The 17,355-nt window shown below is 36.6% G+C and overlaps 2 protein-coding genes across 6 annotated transcripts in view; both read left to right on the plus strand.

The window, feature by feature from the left end:
• The window catches only part of LOC306869969 (CCN family member 1-like), a 1,026,947-nt gene that overhangs the window by 109,098 nt on the left and 900,494 nt on the right, over positions 1-17,355 (plus strand). The window lies entirely within an intron of this gene.
• The window catches only part of camkk1a (calcium/calmodulin-dependent protein kinase kinase 1, alpha a), an 83,501-nt gene that overhangs the window by 61,880 nt on the left and 4,266 nt on the right, over positions 1-17,355 (plus strand). For 3 of the 5 annotated variants that reach the window (XM_079416950.1, XM_079416951.1, XM_079416952.1), the window contains 7 exons: positions 2,558-2,646; positions 7,297-7,496; positions 8,632-8,685; positions 8,871-8,944; positions 9,973-10,060; positions 12,355-12,483; positions 12,896-12,999. In XM_079416950.1, the coding sequence (XP_079273076.1) occupies positions 2,558-2,646; positions 7,297-7,496; positions 8,632-8,685; positions 8,871-8,944; positions 9,973-10,060; positions 12,355-12,483; positions 12,896-12,999 (738 nt within the window). Of the gene's footprint in view, positions 1-2,557; positions 2,647-7,296; positions 7,497-8,631; positions 8,686-8,870; positions 8,945-9,972; positions 10,061-12,354; positions 12,484-12,895; positions 13,000-16,728; positions 16,777-17,355 lie in introns of all 5 variants that reach the window. The other 2 variants (XM_079416949.1, XM_079416948.1) reach the window with 1 other exon arrangement.

Below are 17,355 nucleotides of genomic sequence, written 5' to 3' on the forward strand. Positions count from 1 at the left end.
ATGCTAGTTGGCGAAAGTTGGATTTTTTTGTAGAAAAATATGATGGCACAGACTTCGATGTTTTAGCATTAGACTATGATTCCATTAAGTCAGATGATATCAAAATGAAACTACAGTAGTCAAAACTACAAAAATAACTTACAATATGGATTATATATTAATTGTATATTGTTTTTCAACAAAAGAATGTACAGCTCACTTGATTCATTAAAAAAGAGGGCCATATAAAATAAAATGGGGAAATGAAATATATTAATTCAGAATTAATTTTTTTTTTTTTTGGACAAATAAATAAACACATTTAACTCTTACATTTAACAATAAATAACAAATTGATTAATCATTTTAAATACAACATTTTTTTTAGGTTTATAAAGTAAAATGCTTTTGTTTTTCCAGATAAAATTATCGAAAATATAATTAAACATTATTTTATTATTATTTATTATTTTAGTCATTTAGCAGACGCTTTTATCCAAAGCGACTTACAAATGAGGACAACAGAAGCAATCAATTGTAGTATTACAACAACTAAAACAGATCCAAAACTAAATACTACCTATACACATTTTAAATATAAGGAAAGAAATTAAATAAAAATGACAAATGCACACAACTAAATTTAAAAACCTAACATTTAAATGAAAAACAAAAAATAAAGCTAAAAACAATTCAGAATATTATAGAACAGAAGGTTCTTTACATATATACACACACGCACACACACACACACACACACACAGTGCCCTCCATAAGTATTGGAACAGTAAAGACAAAATTGCTCTGTTGGCTGTGGAGTCAAGACATTTGCAAATATGATTAAAAGATGAATATGAGACAAAACTACAGAATGCCACATTTTATTATTAGCCGTTTCAACACATATATGTTTTACCAAATAAAAAGAACAGCACTTTTAGAGTTGAATGTGAGCATAAGTATTGGGACAGTTGAACATAAGGCAGATATAAAAGATTAAAAGCTATTATTTAGTTGCAGATCTCTTGAACACAATCACAGCAGTGAGTCTGTGACCCATAGACATCACCAGACTCTTGGTCTCATCCTTTGAAATGCTTTTCCCAGCCTTTAATGCAGCCAATTCCAATTGTTGCTTGTTTTGGGGAGTTTCTGCCTTTACTCTCCTCTCTAGCTGGTGAAATTCATGTTCAATCAGATTTAAATCTGGAGATTGACTGGCAATCTAAGACTTTCCATTTCTTTGCCCTTATAAATTCCTTGACTGAACTGGCAGGGTGATTTGGGTCATTGTCCTGATGCAAAAACATCTATTTGTTGAAACAGCTAATAATAAAATGTGACATTCTGTAGTTTTGTCTCATATTCATCTTTTAATCATAATTTCAAATGTCTTGACTCCACAGCCAACAGAGCAATTTTGTTTTTACTGTTCCAATACTTTTGGAGGGCACTGTATATATATACACATTTATAAATTCAATATATATATAATTTCATTTCCATTTAGTTTGTTGAAGTATTAAAATAGCTCAAATTAAATAAAACTAAAACTTAATAAACGATCTAAACAGACATAATAAATTCAGACATTATTTAACTAAAATTAAAATAAATAACAAATACAAATCAAACGACAGTAGTTTCAGTAATCCTTAAAAATAACACTGCCAAACACACATGGTAAAATAAAACACAACTTACTTACACATAGTAAAAAATGGATATAAAAACTGAAACTAAGTTTTTTTTATACCCCTCTAACAAAATACTAATTGAATTTAGCTGGAGACACTTTCCTTATTTTTTCACAACAAATGGCCAAGCAAGCGCCGACACTGACAAGACACGCGAGACAGAACGAGACCAAACGCGATATCAGCACGTCTCCACACAGTAAACAACACAAGCATATAAAACAAAAATCATAATTTAAACATTAAATATCTAAATATTTTATACAAGGAGTGTATCTTTTTTTTTTCCTGGTGCAAATAGAATACATTGCTAAAAGAAAATTTAACTCAGAATCATTGTAAATGATTCACGCTGCCCTGGTAAAAAAATAAATAAATAAATAATAATAATAATAATGTATTTAAAATACTTTTATTTCATACTAAGTATAGTTAAAACCTCTTAATATTTTTTAATGACATATTGCTCGAGACTTACTGATATATAAAAAATATAATTCAACTTTATTTGGAGTACTAGTGCACAATGCACATTTCTTGATATTAAGCCTAAAATGTGTTTCAGTGCCGCTATTGATGAGGATTGTGTGATCTTTGAACAATATCGATCTTTAAATGCAAGATATGTAAAGTGTACCTAAAGTATACTTGCAATAGTTCCACTTCAGTATATATTTAGTTGAACTTCCGCACAATTAAAGTGCCTTAAGTACATCAAGAGGACATTTCACACAGTATATTGTATCAAAAGATCTCTCCACCTATCATTTCATTCAATATTTCTCTTCCTGAATCATTGTTGTCTGTTACTGTCTCGATTACTGTCTTTTATTAGTACTTTATCAGTTAACTTACAGTAAAGTGTCTCTATTGGTCACCAGCCCTGTGATGGAGGTCCCCAGCGACAGTCTGTTCAGTGAGGACCAGGCCCGCCACTACTTCAGAGACATTGTTCTGGGCATCGAGTACTGTGAGTCATTTCCTTTATTTTAAAAACCCTTTTCGAATTTCCGGGTCAACCTCACTGGGTTCCATTTTTAGTTTTTAGGAGACCGCCTTGATATGGATTTTGTAACAGAGCATCTGAAGTTAAATAATTCCCAGTAGAGAAGAGTGAGGCAAACTCCTACTGATGAGCGCCTGACATTAATTATTACTTCTGTAAAAATAAAGACCCAAGAGAGTTCTGTCTCAAGGAAAAGCTCTGTGTTTGTTCTAACGCATCATGGCATCCTGTAAGGCTAATGAAGTCAGCGAATGTGGCAATGCGCTCATGTATTTGTGCGTGGGGGAGGTCATCGCTTCCTGATGAAAACAAGTCTGTGCTATTTCTAAAGGCCGTTCTGATCTTCTCTCATCTGTCAAAAGAAGAAATTTGATTTTATGTTGAAACATTACAGTCATTACAAACTGGCGGTTAAAGGAATATTCTGTTAAGCTCAGTCGACAACAATTTTTGCATAACGTTGCCACAAAAAGTAAAGTGATCGTTCACCCAAAAATGTTATAATTTATTCACCCTCTTGTCTTTCCATATCCGTATGACTTTCTTTCTTCAGTGGAACACAAAAGAAGATATTCTTTAGATTGTTGGTAACCAAACATTTTTGATCCCAATGGCCTTCCATTGTGTAGGCAAAAAACACCCAAAATGTCTTCTTTTATGTTCTGCAGAAGAATCAAAGAAAGATGTGGGTGAGTAAATGACTGAATGTTTATTTTTAGGTGAACTATCCCTTTAATTTTCACTTTTTTCTTAAAATACAAAACAAAAAACTAAATCTGGGTTACAGTGAGGTACAGTATTTACAAAGGAACAAAATGTAAATAGCATGTGTGTTAACATGGCTTTAGTGTGAAGCTACAGTGCCTTGCGAATGTATTCATACCCCTTAAATTTTTTTCACGTTTTGTTATATTGCTGCCTTATGTTAACTGCTTTAAATTATTAATTATCAGTCTGCACTCCATACACCATATCAACAAAGCAAAAACAGAATTGTCACAACTTTGTAAATTAATTAAAAATAAAAAAACTGAATAAGTACATTGCATAAGTATTCATACCCTTAACTAAATATTTAGCTGAAGCACTTTTACAGCCTCAAGTCTTTTTTGTTTGATGCGACAAGCTTTGCTCATCAGCATTTGGCAGTTATCTGCTATTTTTCTCCTTACCTCTTAACCTCTCAAGCTCTGTCAGGTTGGATGGGGTCAGATGCACATTTTCAGGTTTCTCCAGAAATATTTGATTGGGTTCAAGTCCAGGCTGTGGCTGGGCCACTCAAAGACATTCACAGCTTTGTGTATAAGCCACTCTTGCTGTGTGCTTAGGGTCACTGTCCTGTTGGAAGGTAAACCTTCTGCCCAGTCTGAGGTTCTGAATGCTCTGGACTGGGTTTTTATTAAGGCTATCTCAATATTTTGGTGCATTGAGCTTTTCTTCTATTCTGATGAGTCCCTCAGTCCTTGCTGCTGAAAAACAGCCCCATAGCATGAGGCTGCTACCAACACACTTTACTTTTGGGATGGTACTCTGCAGGTGATGAGCACAGCTGGTTCCCTTCAAACATGATGCTTATAATTGAGGTTCATCAGACCAGAGAATCTTGTTTCTCAGCGTCTGAGGGTCCCTTAGGTGCTTTTTTGTAAATTCCAAGTGTCTTTTTTTTTGTCTTCACTGAGGAGAGGATTGAATTTGGCCGCCATAAAGCCCAGATCGGTGGAGTGTTGCAGTGCTTTTTGTCCTTCTGTAGATTTCTCCTATCTCCACAAATGATCATGGAAATCAACTAGAGTGACCATTAGGTTCTTCGTCACCAGTCTAACCAAAGCCCTTCTGCATCAATTGCTCAGTTTGGCCAGGAGACCAACTCTAGGAAGAATCCTGGTTGTTTCAAACTTCTTCCATTAAGGGTAACAGAGACTACATGCTTCTGTGACCCTTCAATGAAGCAGATTTTTTTTTCTGAACTCCTCCCCAGATGTGTGGCTTGATGCAAACCTGTTTCTGAGCTCTACAGTTCATTTGACCCCAGGGCTTGGTTTTTGCTCTGATATGCATTATCAGCTGTTGGACCTTTTATTAAGACGTGTGTGCCTTTCCAAATCATACCCATTCAATTGAATTTGCCACAGGTTACCTTCACTCAAAGTCTAGTAACACCTACAAGCAATATGAATGCTCCTGAGCTAAATTCCAACTGTCCCAGATAAGGTTATGCAATGGATTACTTATGCAATGGAGTTTTTTATTTTTAATAAATTTGCAAAGATGTTAAAAACGTTTTCTTTTCTTTCTTTTTTTTTTGCTTTACCATTATAGTGTATGGAGTGTAGATAGATGTGGAAAAAAGTAATTTAAAGCAGTTTAACATGAGACAGCAACATAAAACGTGAAAAAATTGAGAGGTATGAATACTTTTGCAAGGCACTGTATATCAAATAACTTGAAAAATGTAAAGTTCTATTAGAATTTTTACAATAAATTGATTTAAACCGCTTTACAACTCAATATAAATTTTCACATTTCTTTCCTTATATCCTTTAAAACTGGCCCTATTCACTTCCTTGTAAGTGTCATGATGACCTTCATTTTTGCTCTTATGAAAGACGTTTTTAATAATAATAATTCATTACATTTATATAGCGCTTTTCTGGGTACTCAAAGCACTTTACATTGTGAGGGGGGATCTCCTCAACCACCACCAATGTGCAGCATCCACCTGGATGATGCGACGGCAGCCATAGTGTGCCAGAACGCCCACCACACACCAGCTTACTGGTGGAGAGGAGACAGAGATGAAGCCAATCAGAATATGGGGATGATTTGGAGGCCATGATGATCAGAGGCAAATGGCCGAATTTGGCCAGGATGCCGGGGTAACACCCCTACTCTTTTTTGAAGGTCATCCTGGGATTTTTAATGACCACAGAGAGTCAGAGTTTTTATGGTGATCAACATATATGTCGACAGCTGAAATTGTATTGAGCCTTTAAACGAGATAATCGCTCAAACTAAGAATGAGCTAGACTGAGTTGATTGCCAAGTGTCTGTTCTGCTCATCGAGTGGAAATTCAGCTTTCATCAGTTCATTTGAATCTTACTAACCAGGCAACACTCGCTGTGGCAACCGTCTGGATGGCAACAGGCCATTTGCATGATTCGCCATAAATCAGTCTGTGTTAACAATGAACTCCTTTGTGTGTGTGTCGGTAATTTGTGGACTGTAATCAGAGTATGTGACCATATTCCGTTCATTTCATTAGCACTATGCTAGTTACCTCAGGGAGCCATGTCAATAGAATTAATTAATAGTAATCTAAAAGATGTGTGTGGGGAGGTTTTATGCTACGTACACTGCTTGAGAGACATCTTACATGAACTGTGATGTACTCCATGTGTCACATTCACCTTGCTTGCTGACTTTGATGAAATAATTATATGCAATAACCTGCTAATACTTTGAACACATGTCTTTGTTCCTTAATGGATTTTCTTTTTTCATTACCATCTGAAGACGTCTGAGATGTGGCTCTTGTCACATATAACCAGTAATGGCAGATGACTGAAAGATGATAAGTGGCGGGCAGGTTATATTTGATTGACCACTTGAGACAGGAAGGCATCTATTAACCAATCAAATTCATCTTCTGTGTGCACGGCCCAGGGTGACCTTCTTGAACCTGTCTGTGGTTCTTTAGTTAAGCTGAGGGCTCCTGCTGTCAGACACACTTGATTTCGTACCTCCTCTTCACTGGCTGTGCTCAACTTAGTAACGTTATTAAACTTTAATATTATGAAACATCCAAAAAGCAGGTTAAAACTGACATTTTGGTCAAAATTAAGTAACTTGTACAGTATAAGTATGAATTTGTATTGCATATTTTGTTCATATTTTATATTTTTTCAGATTTCCTGCCAGGCTAGGGGATCATAGTTAGTCACTGGTGAAACATACAATACAGTATTCTTGTGTTGCAATGAGAAAATTGATCCTCACATGAATATATGTCAAATGTTTTGGTTTAAATGTAACATTTGTTTTAAATGGCTCATTGTTCTTTTTCTTTTTGATAATGTACCCAAAACATAATTTTCCATTAAATGGCCCCACCTCCACGTCATGAATTTATTAGACCAAATTTTTAATCTAATTTATTAGAGCCACTACTAGAGGGGACTGTATAATACCACATAGAAGAAGTGCTTTTGGGCAGTCAGCATTTTCCTGCAGAGCAATACATACCTGGAATACTATACCTATAGAATTAAGAAATATTACATCTTTTGCTTCTTTTTCTGAATCGATAAAAGGGTGGTTATTGGATAATCAAACATGTCTTCATAATTTTAAGTAGTAGTTTCTTGATTGCTTCTGTTGTTTTTAAGGTTTTTTTTTTTTTATGTCTGTGACTGTTTTGTCGGAATGTTTGTTTTTTATGTATTTGTGGACTTGCCAGGGACTGCAGATGAAAATTAGTCTGAATGGCTAAATCTGGCAAATTTACGTAGTAGACTTGAGTACTTATGTTAATTAATATGCATTGTCCCTTTTAAAATAAAAATAAACATCAACATAAGAATTACATCTCTGATGTTCTCTGTCTTTTTGCTCAGTGCACTATCAGAAGATCGTTCACAGAGATATCAAACCATCTAATTTATTGCTTGGAGATGACGGCCATGTCAAGATCGCAGATTTTGGGGTCAGTAACCAGTTCGAGGGTAATGATGCCTTGCTCTCCAGCACTGCTGGTACTCCTGCCTTCATGGCCCCAGAGACGCTGTCAGACCACCGCAAGAGCTTTAGTGGAAAGGTAATGAGTGTATGGGGTGATTTTGCTGATCTGTGTTGTGATAGGCCAATCATTCAGACTGATTAGGCTTTAAAAATGGCTTAAAGAGATAGTTCACCCAAAAATGAAAATTCTGTCATTAATGACTCACCCTCATGTCGTTCCAAACCCGTAAGACCTTTGTTCATCTTCGGAACACAAAGTAAGATATTTTTGATCAAATCTGAGAGCTTTTTGACCCTCCATAGACAGCAATGCAACTGAAAAGTTCTTAGGCCCAGAAACCTTTGTTACTTTGTTAAAATAGTCCTTGAAACTTTATTCAACAATTCTTCACTTCCATGTCAGTCCATGACGCATGCATGGGTGGTGCTATTTTAATGATGGGACTATTTTAATGATGTGCTGACTATTTTAATGGTGTCCTTACTACCTTTCTGGTAGTACGTTTCAGTTGCATTGCTGTCTATGGAGGGTCAAAAAGCTCTCGGATTTCATCACAAATATCTTTAGTTTGTGTTCCGAAGATGCACAAAGGTCTTACAGGTTTGAAACGACATGAGGATAAGTAATTAATTACAGAATTTTAATTTTTGGGTGAACTATCCCTTTAAATAAACACTTTGTTTTTGAATGGGACTTTGCTATTTCTCTCATGAACGTGTCATAGAGCTACACTGCCGTTCCAAAGTTTGGGGTTGAGAAGGTTTTTCTATGCCAACTGAGGCTGCATTTATTTGATCAAAATACATTTAAAACTGTAATATTGTGAAATATTGCAATTTAAAATAACTTTTTTAAAATCAATTTAATTTCTTTGAATTTTTAAGTGTCACTTGATTCTTCAGAAGTCATTTTGATATGTTGATTTGGTGCTCATGACACATGAAAACATTTTTCAGGGTGTTTTGATCAAATATAAGAGCATTTATTTAAAATAAATGTTTTTGAAATAAGCTTTTTAAAAATCCTTTGCTGTCACTTTTGATCAATTGAATGTCTATTTGCTGAAGAAAATATTACTTTCTTTAAAAAAACTAAATATATGAACCCCTCACTTTTGAACAGAATAGAAATTTTGCGTGAACTGTTCATCTCAATATCTCAAAAGTGTATCTCTCCTGCATCACTAAAACAGAAGTTGTGTTTTTGTCAGGCTCTGGATGTGTGGGCTATGGGAGTGACCCTCTACTGTTTTGTGTATGGGAAGGTGAGTCATGTGTTGATATGATCAGAGTGATAGCAGTAATTCTTCTTTGTGGGATTATCTATCAGAATGATCAATGGATGGGGCTGTGTGCTACTGCAGTGACATTTGTGTGATGGATGATTTTGATCACTCATCCGTCTCCCTCCTCTCTCTATCCTACTATGTTTTTCTTCCTTGTCCTCCAGTGCCCATTTATTGATGAGTACATACTGGCACTTCACAATAAGATCAAGAGTAAGCCGGTGGAGTTCCCCGAGACGTAAGTCGCCCCTTGCTGTTTATGGTGCATCTGCTGTCTCTCAGGAACAGAGACCAAGGGAGGAAATATCAGAGATGTTTGAGTGTATGGCTATGTGAGCTAAATGCAGTATTGATGCGTGTTGGTTTAGTATGATATTTGTGTTTGCTCATGCAGGTCTGTTTGAATATGTTGATGAAGTCTGTCTTCTGTGTGTGGAAGGCCAGAGGCCATCCGGATGCATGACATCTGGTTTATGTGTTTGGACAAGTCATCAACTAATGAAAGAGCGTCTCTCTTCCCACACACTCTGTTCCCTAATGTCACGCTGCAGTGTTCTCAGTGACTCAACTAACTGTTCACAGTGTCATAATTTTGAGTCCAATTCTGTATGTTTGCATGACCAGGGGTTCCCAGTGGTATGACAATTAGAGATTATACTCTACAGAAATTGAAATCTACAGATAACGCTAATACACACAAAATACACATAGTCACGCAATGTTGATATTGTTAACATTACCAATTTGAGAACAAAGTATAACAATTTTAATAATTTCACGTGATCTGACTTAACTTTGCTAACTTTAATCACTATTGGTACTGTGATTTATTGTAAAACATTTTTTTTTTCAGTTGGTCAGAACAAAACTGGCAGACATGTTACTTACTTGTTCAGATGACATTTTTCCAGCAAAACGTCTGGTTTTGGACATACTTCCAAGACATAGTATCTGTAATTCTTAAGTACAGTGAATATCCATACTGGTGCGTTGACTGACAGCCCACACATACTCCTCAAAACATTTGATTCATCTGCGCTGAGGAGCTGTGCGGATGCACGTTATAACAGCACTAAAGATATCCGTCCGTCCTCCTCTTGTTACAGAAACCGTGTGACAGTGAGTGTGTGTTTGAAACAGTGTTTCTATGTCTGCAGTGTGTCACCTCTTGTAAAAGCATGCTGTCATTGTTTAGCCGTTCTGTCAGATGTTTTGGTTTTGTTTTACTACTTCAGCTATTTGCTCTGTGTTTCTGTGATATCTCAGGCCAACTATCAGTGAGTTGCTGAAGAACCTGGTCTCACGAATGCTGGACAAAAACCCAGACAACAGGATCACCATTCCTGAGATCAAGGTAAGTCTACATAAGATACAAAGGAGCACTTTAGAAATTGAGAAAGGCAAGTAATCCCTTTCACCATCTTCACAGATCTGTATTGCAAAATACTGAGTTTCAAAGATTTACTTAAAATAAAATAAAAATGAATGCCCACATTTGACTTTTTGATTGGGATGGTATTATTAATTAATGTGTTTTTCCTTAAGAAATTTTTCTTTATGCATATCAGAGAGAAAGAGTGCAACATCCCTTAATATTTAAATTATATTCAGTATCTCAAAAAGAAATGTCCAAAGAACATTTCAGAAAGTGTCTCATTAGTCTGCACACCAAAGACGCAGTGTTTCTATCAAAGACCATTCCTGAGCCACATCCAGGGATAGTGTTAAAATATGACAGTATCTCTGATAGCTTCTCCAACATCTAGCAGACTTGGTGTTTGGACAGGCACACATCAGTTAATCCCCATGGACAGAGATTTTGGTTCAGTTCTGGAAACTTCCATCTGCTGTATCAGTGTGACAGAGAGTGTGAATAATTAGCACACACACACTCGGCCGTCAGAGACTCCTGCCTGCATGTCATTACCCAGAAAATGTTCCATTAAAGCAGCGATCCCCAGAGCACACATTAATCAGAGCTGCATGGCCTACATTCACTCTACTCTCATATCCTTCAGACTAACTTTGTTTTTAGGACAAATATTTTTTTTTCTAATGATTTTCTAGTTGGATGGGTGGATAGATGAATGAATATATGGAACAATTTACAGACATTTGAATGGATGGATAAATGAAAGGATTGATGGATGAGCAGATGAATGGAATCGAAGGACAGAAGGTTAGATGGATGGACCAATGAATGGACAAATGGATGGATGGGTGGATGAAACAATAGATGGATGAATGGATGTTTGAACTGATCTATGGACATATGAATGGATGAATGAAAGTGTGTATGAATGGTTCAATGCATTTATGGTGGAATAAATTAATGAATGAATGAAAGGATGGAAAGAAGGTTAGATTAATGGACCGATAAATGTAAAAACGGATGGTCAGATGGATAGATGATGGATGGATGGAACAAAAGATGTGTGGACAGATCTACAGACAGATGAATAGACAGACCAATGAATAGATTAATTAAAGGATAGATGATGTCTGGGTGGATGAAACGATAGATGGATGAATGGATGTATGGATTGATCTCTGGACATATGGATGGATGGATGGATGAATGAAAGTGTGGATAAATGGTTTGATGCATTTATGGCTGAATTAATTAATGAATGAATGAAGGATTTATAGAAGGTTAGATGAATGGAAAAATGGATGGTCAGATGAATAGATGATGGATGGATGGAACAAAAGATGTGTGGACAGATCTACAGACAGATGGATAGATGGACCGATGGATAGATGGACCAATGGATAGATGAATGGAAGGATAGATGATGGGTGATGGATGTGTGGATTGATCCATGGAAGGAAGGAAGGATGGATGGATGGATGGATGATGAATGAGTGAATAAAAGCATGGATGAATGGTTTGGTGAATTTATGGAGAAATGAATGAATGAAAGGATGGATAGAAAGCAAGATGAATGGACCAATGAATGGAAAAATGGACGGTCAGATGGATAGAGGATGGATGGATGGAAGAAAAGATGTGTGGACAGATCTACAGACAAATGGATAGATGGACCAATGTATAGATGAGTGGAATGATAGATAATGGCTGAATGGATGAAACAATAGATGGATGTATGGATTCATATATGGATTGATGGATGAATGGAAGGATAGATGGGTGGATGAATGAACGAAAGCATGGATGAATGGATTAATGGATTTATGGAGGAATGAATGAAAGGATGGATAGAATGTTAGATGAGTGGACCAATGAACGGAAATATGGATGGTCAGATGGATGGATGGATGAAAGGATAGATGATGACTGGATGGATAAAACTAGATGGATGGATGTATAAAAGAAAAGATGTATGAACTGATCTACAGACAGATTAATAAATGGGTGGACGGACTTATAGATGGATGAATAGATGATGGCTGGACATGAAACAACAGATGGATGGATGAATGGATTAATCAATGGAAGAAAAAAATGTGTGGATTGATCTACGGATGGATGGGTGGATGGAAGAATTAAAGGATCAGTGGATGAAATGATGAATAGAAGGACAGTTGATGGCTAGGCGAATGGATGATTGAACGGAAGAGTGCATAAATGGATGGATGGAATGATAGGTTGGCATGTGTCATATATGTATGCGTGTTTATTTTCAGGTGGACCCCTGGGTGACTCAGGATGGCACTGACCCTTTGCCTTTAGAAGAGGATCACTGTACTGTGGTGGAAGTCACTGAAGAAGAGGTGCAGAACTCAGTGAAGTTTGTCCCCAGTCTGTCTGCTGTGGTAAGTGAAACAGAGCAAGCACAAGGGCAACTGTGTATCAAGTACATGAACTACTGAACAGTAGTTACATGAACATAAACACACAGAGGCCACACATCTTGCTCAGATGTTTTAAAGACTTTGTACTGCTGTCAATGAGTGGATAAATAAGAAGGTTAAGACACACTTGACCTCAACCAAACAACTGAAACCTAACCACATGTCAGACTGACATGCTTCTGAACTGTCAGTTTTTCCTCGATTATTTTCATGGATTTAGTCCTTCTCAACATCACATTTCAGTAGATAGTATTTTTAGCACATTGTTTTTTTTCCATTAATGTTTTATATTTGTATGTGTTGTATTTCCACGTGCCCTGATCTGTATTCTTTAATATGCACAATAAGTGAAATCTTGTTGTTGATGCTGTAGATTTTGGTCAAAGCCATGTTAAGGAAGCGTTCCTTTGGGAATCCATTTGAGTGTCCCAGCAGGAGAGAAGAGAGATCCATGTCTGCACCCGGCAGTCTACTCATGTAAGTGCTCCAAACTGACAAACTATAGCAACAGATGACCAGCAAGAAACCACGTTTATATATCTTGACAAATCCAAATGACTCTCCTTTTCCTCGCAAGTCTTTTGTAGGAGGCTGAAATCTTTTCAGCATTGCATCTCTTTCATTCTTTGTTTTTTGTTGCTCTCACATTCAAGGTCGCAGCATGATATTTCAGACGTCATGTCTATCTATTTGAACAGGAAGGTTTGCTAATAGTCACCCATTACTTCTCCTGCTGCCAACATACGTTTCCATAGTAGCATGATTCAGTGGTTTTTTTCGTCTTGCACTAGCATTGAAAGCCGAGACTTGATGTTTTCACAATTTCCCTGTCTAGAACTTTCTCCTCCGCACTACACTGAGGAGATGGCTGACTCCCTTATCAATCATTTAGATTTCAAATTCAATCTTTTATGTTTTTTCTGATATTTTCTAGATGAGATAACACTTGAGGAAAATGGCATTGTATTTTCCTCCTTTTTTCCACGATTAATCCCACCTAACATGAAAGTTTTTAAATATACTTTTATATTGTAAAAATATCACATTCAATCTTCAAATTAATGTAGAAACAACATAAACACAGTATATTTTTTTATATTTGAGTGAGTGTGAGTGGCCAACTCTAGCCCTGCCCCTGCGTTAACGCAGTTCAACTGGAAAAATTAATCAGCAGCGTTAAAAATAAATATTTATTTATAAATGTATTTAAAGAATATTTATCTATATATATTTATATTAATTTTTTTATTACAAAAAATAACTATATGTACAGATTCATTTTTACTGATATATACATTTTGAAAATTGTACACATTTAAAATTATTTAAAATAATTTATAAATCAATTGAATGAATTATAAACATGTTTGTGTGTTTATAATTATCTTAACTAATTCATAATTAATATCAAAACTCATTTTCATGTTTTCATTCAAAGGTTCAAAAACAGGTCACAACAGTAATTCTTTTCTTTGAATTGTGCTAGATGTTTGCAGCATCCCTCCTGTGACAGTTATTCTCAGAGGCTTTTTGCTGTTAATGTATCTGCCCACTAGACTGACAGTAAGTGTTTCCATGAAGTCATTTCTGGCCCCACTCTGCTGCTTTGCCCATATTAGAGGGGGTTTGTTCAAGGACAGCAGAATGTTCTCTCACTCTTCCTCTCTGTGTGCTGTCTGTGTGATGCCTGTCAGAATCAGCAGTGGGTTGCTCTCTATCTTCTGAATGCCCTGGATCTATACAAACAGTCTGGTTATCTCTGTATGCATCCCATATAGACCAAAGGCAGCCTTGTGTATATTTTAATGCAGGGCTGAAATCTCTCTGCAATGGACTGTGGTGTTTTTACAGATGTGCCGTATGCAGTTATTATTCATACAATCAAAAGTGAAAGGTCATTTAATTTGATCTGTAAACAAATTGACATGCTTGTTTGATGTGGCCTCTCTGTTGACAAAGGTGAAATCTGTTGGGGAACAAGACGGATCAATATGGTGACTCAGCAGACCTCCTTTTCCAAGAGGCAGTTGATTGTTTTTATCATTTACCTCTATACTTTTTTTATAAGCCATTTGTCAGTTACTTGTTCCCTCTGAGCTATAGTGTTTGATTGAATGGATAATGGGGCAGTCGTGGCCTAATGGATAGAGAGTTGGACTTGTAACCTGAAGGTCGTGGGTTCAGTCTCAGGTCCGGCAGGGAGTATGTTCACTACTGTGTGTATACTTAGATGGGTTAAATGCAGAGTACAAATTCCGAGTATGGGTCACCATACTTGGCCACACACCACTTCCCTTCCCTTTCCTTTAAAAAGCAGCAGCGCCCCCAATTGGTAGAATGTCATCATCAGAATTTTGAAAATCCCTTTGTCTCTTTAAATCTCCAACTGTCGTGCTCATTTGCATGTCATCCATAATTCAGTGTCGGGTTGAATACACTACCTCCTGCACCGTTAATAACCTTTTTCATCTAAACACACACTGTACATTCTCACACTCGCCCTCCATTTCTGAGGCATTCATATAATCTCAGGGGACTGCAGTTGTCACTCTGTGACAGCCATCGGGAAAGACCACTGGAACCAGTTGCACCCTTACAATCTGACTTTGCTGCAGTTGGAATTGAACTGCTGGTTCATTTGGCCAGAGGAGAACTGGCCCCCTGACTGAGCCTGGTTTCTCCCAAGGTTTTTTTCTCCATTCTGTCACCTATCTATCTATCTATCTATCTATCTATCTATCTATCTATCTATCTATCTATCTATCTATCTATCTATCTATCTATCTATCTATCTATCTATCTATCTATCTATCTATCTATCTATCTATCTATCTATCTATCTATCTATCTATCTATCTATCTACATATTTATGTATATTTGTGTGTTTGTGTATTTATGTGTGTGTGTGTGTGTGTGTGTGTATATATATATATATATATATATATATATATATATATATATATATATATATATATACAGTGCCCTCCATAAGTATTGGAACAGTAAAGACAAAATTGCTCTGTTGGCTGTGGAGTCAAGACATTTACAAATATGATTAAAAGATGAATATGAGACAAAACTACAGAATGTCACATTTTATTATTAGTCGTTTCAACACATGTTTTACCAAATAAAAAGAACTGGCAGGGTGTTTTCAGATAGAGGGATGAAACTCTAAAAGTGCTGAACTTCTTAGCTGGTAAGACATCTATGTGTTGAATCACCCAATAATAAAATGTGACATTCAGTAGTTTTGTCTCATATTCATCTTTTAATCATATTTGTAAATGTCTTGACTCCACAGCCAACAGAGCAATTTTTTTTTGGAGGGCACTGTGTGTGTGTGTGTGTATGTGTGTGTGTGTGTGTGTGTACATTTCATCAAAAAAAATTCACTAGTAGTACACCATTTAAATATGAATGAACTGGATAGCACCGGCCGCCACTGCACAGCTGTATATTACACACAAAATATGTTTATAATACTATTTTCAGTTTGTTGCATCGTACTGCATTTTGCTTTCTGTGTAAAAGTTGTGGTTTCAGGCCTGGTTAGGGCACGGTATAATGCTGTACACATCACTGAACCGGCCCTGCCGCAGAGCTTGGGAAAAGAAATGGCCGTATCATTACAAGTTTTTTTGACTGTGATGAAACTGTGGCTGCACATTATTAGATTTCAGCACTTTTTTCTGGCCTCCATCACCTTAAAAATTTGCTTCCATTTTTTAGCCACAGAGCGCAGGATGACTGTGTGGGTAACCTATTCATATGCTCATGAAGCCCAGACTGGAGTTAGTTGATAATATTTCCTGTTGGTGTTTGTCAAATACAAGGGTTAAACGCTATCTCTGGACAAATATGCTTGGTATTTGATGAGTTTTCCTAAGCGTCTGGGCACATCCGTCTTTCTTCAGTTGTTGATGCTAATGATGTCTGTCTCTGACAGCACTAAACTAGAAGTATATGCAAATAAACTATCTCTGACTGCAGTTTTATAAGATTATCTGAGGAGTACCATTTCCTTAAACTGATTTTTATTGCAGAACATGATTTAAATGCAGTCTAATATTCCCTATTAATGTAACTGGCATTTTGACCAGCAGTAACTCACAGGAGCCTCTATAATGACCTGGTTCCTGCCGCTTTACTTCACATGAAACCACTGACACTGTCCTCCCTTTCCTCCACTCTCTCTGCTGCAGGGACTCTTGGCCGTTCCGGCCCTCTTTTAAACTCCAGCCCTCATTAAGGTAACTCCTTGTGACAGGTGGTCATTGTCATTTGTCAGTCAAGCCCTGTGTCAGATTCCCTGCCCTTCTCCATGCATTCCCACGGGTCAGTGAAAGTATGAGTCATTTCAGCCTCCATCTTGTCCTTGTGTGGCATTTCTCTTGCTTCATGACAGTGAAAGTATTTGGTGATAGGAGAGTCTAACCCTGTGAAACACCTCATGTCATGGTCCTTCATTCAATCCCACTATGTACGTTCTGAGACCTCTGTGTGCAGTTGTGTTTTTTGCAGAGAACCTTCCAATGTTCATGTGTTTCCTCCAATATTGTTCATCAGTGCTCAGTCTTCCTACAAATGCTTTATGCCTGTTTAATATAATGCATATTGCATTAAATGCATAGTTGTTTTTGTCATGAAGGTAGACCAGTCTTCAGTGTCACATGATCCTTTGGAAATCATTATAATATGCTGCTATAATGCTATAATATTTGGTGCTCAAAATAACACAGTGCTTAATATTTCTGTGAAAAAAAAATTTTCAGGATTTTTTTTGTAACAATGTAAAAGTCTTTACTGCCAGTTTTGATCAATTTAATGTG

This window comes from Barbus barbus, assembly GCF_936440315.1.
Source record: "Barbus barbus genome assembly, chromosome: 5".
Classification (NCBI taxonomy): domain Eukaryota; kingdom Metazoa; phylum Chordata; class Actinopteri; order Cypriniformes; family Cyprinidae; genus Barbus; species Barbus barbus.